This window comes from Perca fluviatilis, chromosome 22 (assembly GCF_010015445.1).
Source record: "Perca fluviatilis chromosome 22, GENO_Pfluv_1.0, whole genome shotgun sequence".
Taxonomy (NCBI): Eukaryota; Metazoa; Chordata; class Actinopteri; order Perciformes; family Percidae; genus Perca; species Perca fluviatilis.
The window spans coordinates 26483929-26491755 of NC_053133.1; the positions used below are offsets into that span (position 1 = coordinate 26483929).

Below are 7827 nucleotides of genomic sequence, written 5' to 3' on the forward strand. Positions count from 1 at the left end.
TTAGTCCTTACTTAGTCCAGGCTGCTTTTACACCTCCTATAACATCAGGAGGCGCCCACTCTTTCTGTGAACATCTCCTCAAGCACTAATAATCACGCTGCAGATTTTTACTTCTAACAGGCAATGAAAACTTGAGTGATCACTCACTGCTGTAGTCAGAGTTCACATCGCAGTAAGTCAGAAGACTGGTTACCATTTTAAAACTGAGGCACTGGGACACAACCGTAAACCACATCAGTCAGGCTTCACACGCACAAAAACAGGCACAAAAAACGGAGAGAATAAAGGAAAATGAAAGTGGACTTGCCGAGCAGAACTTTAGCATCTTCCACGTCAAAGTCTCCGTCTCCGTCGGTGTCGTAGGCAGTCAGTTTCCCTGAAAGAGGACGAGAGGAAGGCTGAGTGACCCACACACACACACACACACACACACACACACACACACACACACACAATGGAAACTTAAAGAAATAAATGTCAACCCCTTTTGGGAAGAAGTTGTAGAACGCATAGGGAAAGAGCTAGGTTTTATTATACCTAAACACTGAGGTTGTGCCTATTATTAAAGCAGTTACACACCAACCAGCAGTGTTGGTCATCTTACTTTAAAAAAAAATAATCAGTTACAGTTACAAATTACTTCTCCCAAAAAGTAATTGAGTTAGTAACTCAGTTACCACATTGTAAAAGTAATTAGTTACTCAGCAAAAGTAACTAAAGCGTTATTTTTCCTGGGCATAGCGTGCATGTTGCAAGTAGTGCCGGTACTTCCAGTTCGAGAACGCTACCTTTGAATTTTCCTGGCTCGTCGCCATTGTGTTTAGTGGTCAGAAAAATATGATTTTTTGGTAATTAAAAGGTTGGGGTTTTAAATGGCCATTTGAGTGATCCTACGAGTGTGGAAAAATACCTCCCCCCTAGAATTTAAAAAAATGGCTGGAACTTATGTCAGAAATAGTATCATATGAACACACGCTGACTGGAATTAATAATGAAAATGAAGGATTTCAGAGGTCATGGGATCACTTTTTGGCCTGTGGTATTGCTGGTATATTGTAATGATAAGAGATGTACCACTGTGGTTGCTGGAGTCATTCTCTTTTTAAATGGTTTTATTTTTTACTATTACTACTTATTTTGATTCAGAGTGAATGTATTGGGACTTTATACATATTACTGTACCACACCAATGCTGTCAGTTCTGTTCTGATTGACTGACACTCACATAAAAATAAAAACTTGAATTACAAAAAAAAGAAAGAAGGAAATGTTAAGATTAGAAAGTTAAGTATCTGGGCCATGTGATAAGAGATGACCTTTGTGATGATGATGATGATGATGTGCAGCGTCAGTGTGGAAAACTGTATGGGCAGGCAAATATGCTGGCACGCAAATTCCACATGTGCTCACTCTTCAAAGCCTATTGCACTCCACTGTATACTGCCCACCTGTGGTGTAAGTTTAGAGAGTCAAAAATGAAAAAACTTCAAGTGGCTTACAATGATGCACTGAGAATTGTGCTTAAAATTCCTAGGGGGAGTAGTGCCAGTGAAATGTTTGTGTCTAACAATGTGTCCACTTTTAATGCTGTTTTAAGAACTTTTATGTATAGATTCATGTGCAGACTGACAGGGTCAACGAATATGATCATTGTGTCCATAGTTGATGTTTCTAAGAGTGACACAAGGTATACATCTTGCTTTTGGAAACAATGGACTCGAAGCCTGTATATGTTAGTTTTTTTTTTTTTTTTAAATGATGCCTCCTCGGCACCATTCTTAAATGTTTTGTATTGTTTTTATATTTATACATATATTTGTATTGTGTTGTTTCTATGGACCTCTGTGTCTTGAATAAAGTTGATTGATTGATTGTCCAAATAAAAATGTCATAAAATGTTTGACATAATAAGTTCACTTTGACATCAGGGCTGCCGACTCCTAGTGGATTAGTCAGGCTCGTTTCTTTCATTTCTTTAGTTAAGATAAGTCATGTTTTAATGATAATGCATAACTCATGAAATAATTATACGATGATAATGAATTAATTAAGAGACGGATTATAAACCTTTGAAATGTAGCGTTCATTCATTATTTTTGAGACTTATTGTTGCCTTACTTCCCTTTATCTACAGAGTATTTTTCTAAGTTTTGTTCAGCTTTTTTCAAAGTGAAAAAGTTTTGCAGACACAAAAATGTCATTCTACGGTCTACTCGCTTTAAAAAAAAAAAAGTGTCACCTTTTCCGAAGTTCTTTCCCGCTTTTTTCGAAGTGAAAAAAGTTTCGAAGTTGACTTTTATCTTTAGTATTTAAATGTTTTTCAGTTTCATGGCAGTTGTTTTAGTAAATCTATCGCTGACATCGCTGTGTTGTTCCTCTTTATGTAGATGGGCGCTGGTCAGGGGGGAACTTGGCTTAAAAACACAATTTAAAGGTGGAACATGTTGATAAGATAAGCCTTTATTGTCTCCTTTAGGAGAAATTCATCTTGGGCATTCGAGAGAAACAAAATGGCGACATATCGCGCATAAACACACAATAAACATACAGTTTACCTACATAGAAACATAATCATACATTATCTCATCCAATGCTTCAATGAACATCTAATAAACCTGACACAATCTTTTTCTTAAAGGTCCTGTGACATGCTGCTTTTTGAATGCTTTTATATAGACCTTAGTTGTCCCCCTAATACTGTATCTGAAGTCTCTTTTATATAGACCTTAGTGGTCCCCTAATACTGTATCTGAAGTCTCTTTTATATAGACCTTAGTGGTCCCCTAATACTGTATCTGAAGTCTCTTTTATATAGACCTTAGTGGTCCCCTAATACTGTATCTGAAGTCTCTTTTATATAGGCCTTAGTGGTCCCCTAATACTGTATCTGAAGTCTCTTTTATATAGACCTTAGTGGTCCCCTAATACTGTATCTGAAGTCTCTTTTATATAGACCTTAGTGGTCCCCTAATACTGTATCTGAAGTCTCTTTTATATAGGCCTTAGTGGTCCCCTAATACTGTATCTGAAGTCTCTTTCCCATTTTTGGACGGTGGGGGTCTAGCCTTGACCAACTGCCACTTTGCTCGTTTGAAAGCCATGATGTCTCTCTCTCTCTCTCATTGATGGGCCAAATTCTCTGGGCGGGCAAAGCAGAGAAAGGGGAGGTAACCTTGCTCCTTATGACCTCATAAGGAGAAGATTCCAGATCGGCCCATCTGAGCTTTCATTTTCTCAAAGGCAGAGCAGGATACCCAGGGCTCGGTTTACACCTATCACCATTTCTAGCCACTGGGGGACCATAGGCAGGCTGGGGGAACTCATACTAATGTTAAAAAACCTCCATAAAGTGAAATTTTCATGACATGGGACCTTTAAACATAGTTTAATACTATTCTTTAATTGATCATTTTATCATTTTCATGATTTTGTAGCACCATAGTCCCTAAAGACGCCCAGACCCCCTGTTTTATGTCCTCCTAATTTTCTAATTTACACTCTTGCCTGAACCCGGCTTGTACCCAAGTCTTTCAAACGTGAAGCTGATATTTTAACTTTATTTCAACCGCTGTTAGTGTGCCAGACTAATGCAGAAGTGGGAAGAAAGAGAAGCAGCTACATTCGCTGTAAATAAGAGCGTAGAACAGCGCATATTAATAGCAGCTCATAACAGAGTGTGTCACAGTGCAGAAGTATGAACTATTCACTTGAAAACTGTGAAGTTGTAGGAAGAGGAAGGATGTGGTGGAGAAGGATGGTGGTGTCTGTAACTGTAACACTTCACACGTCGTCTGTCATCCTTTCTGACTCATCAATCCACAAATACTCCACAAAAATCTCATTTCAGAATCTGAGTCCATAGCAGCTGCGAAGTGTCTGGACTCTGTGGCCGCTACGTTACGTTACCAACATGTTGGCACGCGATAAACCATCACATTATGAAAAATGTATACAGCGTAGTATCGCGATATTTTTTGTGGCAATACTGTATCGATACACAGACGCCAAGTATGGATCTTTGATTATAAATGTGTTGGTCAGTCTGTCTGCTTGACAATCCCCATTTTGCAGCAATGAAACTGAAGTGAGATGAACAGACAGAGAAATGTGTCTTTTAAGATAAACCTAGATGTTGACAAAGTTTCCTTTTGGGGACATCATTTGAAATTGGGAAAAATTTGAAGTTGATAAAAAGGTAATGAATTGCAATATATCGCAGATTATTGCAATATGTTTAAAATCGCAATAATATCGTATCGTGTATAGTACAGGCCAAAATTTTGGACACACCTCATTCAATATGTATCTTTATTTTCATGACTATTTACATTGTAGATTCTCACTGAAGGCATCAAAACTATGAATGAACACATATGGAATTATGCACTTAACAAAAAAAGTGTGAAATAACTGAAAACATGTCTTATATTTTAGATTCTTCAAAGTAGCCACCCTTTGCTTTTTTTATTAATAAGGGAAAAACTTCCACTAATTAACTCTGACAAAGCACACCTGTGAAGGTAAAACCATTTCAGGTGACTACCTCATGAAGCTCATTGAGAGAACACCAAGGGTTTGCAGAGTTATCAAAAAAAGCAAAGGGTGGCTACTTTGAAGAATCTAAAATATAAGACATGTTTTCAGTTATTTCACACTTTTTTGTTAAGTACATAATTCCATATGTGTTCATTCATAGTTTTGATGCCTTCAGTGAGAATCTACAATGTAAATAGTCATGAAAATAAAAAGGAAACGCATTGAATGAGAAGGTGTGTCCAAACTTTTGGCCTGTACTGTAAGTATCGTGAAGATATCGTATCGTGAGGCCTCTGGTGATTCCCACCCCCTAATTATTGACAACTGGTTAACAGAGCACAGTGCAAGTTATACTAGTATCATAATGGGTAACACTTTACTTGAAGGTATCGACATAATCGTGACATGACACTGTCATAACTATGACGTGACACGGTCATGAACGTGTCATAAGCGTTATAAACAAGTCATGAACGTTTAGGACTTCTGTCATTAAGTGTCATTTGGTTTTTGTCGTGACAAGTTGGGACATTGTTTTGGGTCGTCTTGATTATGACAACTTGACATTAATCAAAGGGACATCACCAGAAGTCATCTTGGTCGTGACAAGTTGACTTTACATTTGTTTGGGATGTCTTTGTAATGACAACTTGACATTAACCAGGATGACATTACCAGAAGATGTCTTTGTCATGACAACTTGACATAATGTCATCCTGTTTAATGTCAAGTTGTCTTAATAAGGACATTTCAAAGAAATGTAATGTCAACTTGTCATGACCAAGACAACTTCTGGGAATGTCACTTTGATTAATGTCACTTCTCCTATAGATAATTAGGGGGAAATAAAATCTAGATTGGGGACAGGGAAATTTATTGTTTGGTAGGTTATGGTGTTTTAGTTGTTTTTTTTGATGTGTAGTTTTATTTTTTTATTGTTTTAATCTTAGGACTGTATGTGTTTGCATGTGTTGTATGTCCTGTTCTCTTACATCAGGGACCATGTTGGAAAAAAGTGTTTCTCGCTTTTACATGTTATCCCTTGGATCCCCTTGTTGTCTTTCTATATCCATAAATAAACCAAACCAAACCAAAACACTGAGTGTTAGAGAAGACTCCTATACAATACTGCACTGAATGCAACTTACACTTACATCTTTATTAATACTATTTAAGTAGTTGTACATTTCCCAACTTGTACATAATAAATAATAATAATAATAATAATAATAATAATAATAATAATAATTTGTAATTTCCCTTGTATAATAAAGTATAATATTTTCACTCTGTTAATATTATACACATTACACACAGGCCTGAATTACACACACATGCTCAGTACCTACACATGCACTAATTGAGAGATGTCAGAGTGAGGGGGGGCTGCCCATGGAAAGGCACCCTGAGCAAGAAGAGCCTCTCCACTAGTTCACCACCATACTTTTGTCCGTATGGGGACTTAAACCAGCAACCCTCCGGTTCCCAGCCCAACTCCCTACTGGCTGAGCTACTGCAGCCCCATACTGTTGTAAATTCTTCTGCCGTAGCATTGAAGTTTCCCAATTTGGGGTCAATAAGTCTATCTAAATCATGGGAAAATAGGGTCCAGGTTGAAAGATGAAACAACGGTTCATGCTGCCAGTGGTGAATAGAAACCACTTTGCATGCAGTTCACTTCCTGAGGTTAGTTGTCAGAATCGACCCTAAATAAAACCCTGAGGCCATCTCTGTTGGTGATATGAACTAGTAACAGAGCTGCTGATTTGAATGCAGCAGGCAGCACTTTCGGTATAGTTTCTAGTTGCAGCGAACACGACGATAGGAAAACCCAACGCTAAGATAAAACAGATGATACCAATCATCTCGGCCATGCTGTAGATATAGATAGGGGGGAATTAGAGCTGGGCAATATATCGATATCGTGATATGAGACTAGATATAGTCTTAGATTTTGGATATCGTAATATGGCTTAAGTGGTGTCTTTTCCTGGTGTTAAAGGCTGCATTACAGTAATGGCAGTATCTCAGTCCGTAGGGAGTTGGATTAGGAACCGGAGGGTCGCTATTTCAAGTCCCTGTACGGACCGAAGTACAGAGTGTGGACTGGTAGTTGGAGAGGTGCCAGTTCACTTCCTGGGCACTGCCAAGGTGCTCTTGAGCAACCCATTGAACCCCCAACTCTGACATTTCGGCATTTATATCATAGCATGTAATACACGTGTCAAACTCAAGGCCCGCGGGCCAAATCAGGCCCCTCGCAGATTATGATCCGGCCCGCATATCAGTTTAGGTTCACGATACGTTTTGGCCAACCTAGTTTTTGTCGCTTTTTCTGACGTTTTTGGCCGCTTTTTTTCTACGAAGGCTGAAGCAAGGCAAGGCAGCTTTATTTGTATAGAACATTTCAGCAACAGGGCAATTCAAAGTGCTTTACATGAAACATTAAAGAGCAGTAAGTAATTAAAAACAATTTAAAAACATTAATAAACAAATTAAAAACATTAAAAGACAAGAATAAAATTGATAGTGCAGTATAAGAATAAAATTTACAGTGCAGTATAAGAAATTAAAGTTAATAAAATAGATTATTTAAAGAAAAGCAACATCAAAAAGATAGGTCTTTAGCTTAGATTTAAAAGAACTGAGAGTTGCAGCAGACCTACAGGTTTCTGGGAGTTTGTTCCAGATATGTGGAGCATAAAAACTGAACGCTGCTTCCCCCTGTTTAGTTCTGACTCTGGGGACAACAAGTAGACCTGTCCCAGACCACCTGAGAGGTCGGGGGGGGTCATAATGTAGTAGCAGATCAGAAATGTATTTTTGGCCCTAAACTGAGGAAGTTTTTCCTGACTTCTTTAGGACTTTATGTCGACCAAATTGTAAGTGAGAAGACTATATGACAGGTGCAATAATACGGTCAAATATATTTGACTTTTTCGATTAAAGAAAAGCCTATCAATAAAGTAAACATGTCTGGCCCTTGATGTGATTCTTATTTTCATGTGTGGCCCTCTGGGAAGTTGAGTTTGACAGCCCTGATGTAATAGGTCCTGAGCATGTTTGTAATTCAGGCCTGTGTTTAATTGTGTGTGCAACTGTACTAACTGAGTGAAAATTGTGAATTTCATATAAAAGGCATTCTTCTTCTTCTAGTTTTGGTAACAGGACGGAAGCACACAGTGTAATGCGGAGCTGTAAAAAATGCAGTTTTTAAAATCTTGAGACCGTACCTTGTAAAACTTCAGAAAAGTTCATGTGGAACTCCTTAGCTCTGGCTGCGTGCAGAGA

General features: G+C 38.1%; 1 protein-coding gene across 3 annotated transcripts in view; it reads right to left on the minus strand.

The window, feature by feature from the left end:
• The window catches only part of LOC120552560, an 18799-nt gene continuing 10972 nt past the window's right edge, over positions 1 to 7827 (minus strand). For 2 of the 3 annotated variants that reach the window (XM_039790721.1, XM_039790719.1), the window contains 2 exons: positions 7770 to 7814; positions 1 to 376 (listed from right to left, as the gene is read on the minus strand). In XM_039790721.1, the coding sequence (XP_039646655.1) occupies positions 246 to 376; positions 7770 to 7814 (176 nt within the window). In that variant the 3' untranslated portion in view covers positions 1 to 245. The remainder of the gene's footprint in view (positions 377 to 7769; positions 7815 to 7827) is intronic. The other variant, XM_039790720.1, reaches the window with a different exon arrangement.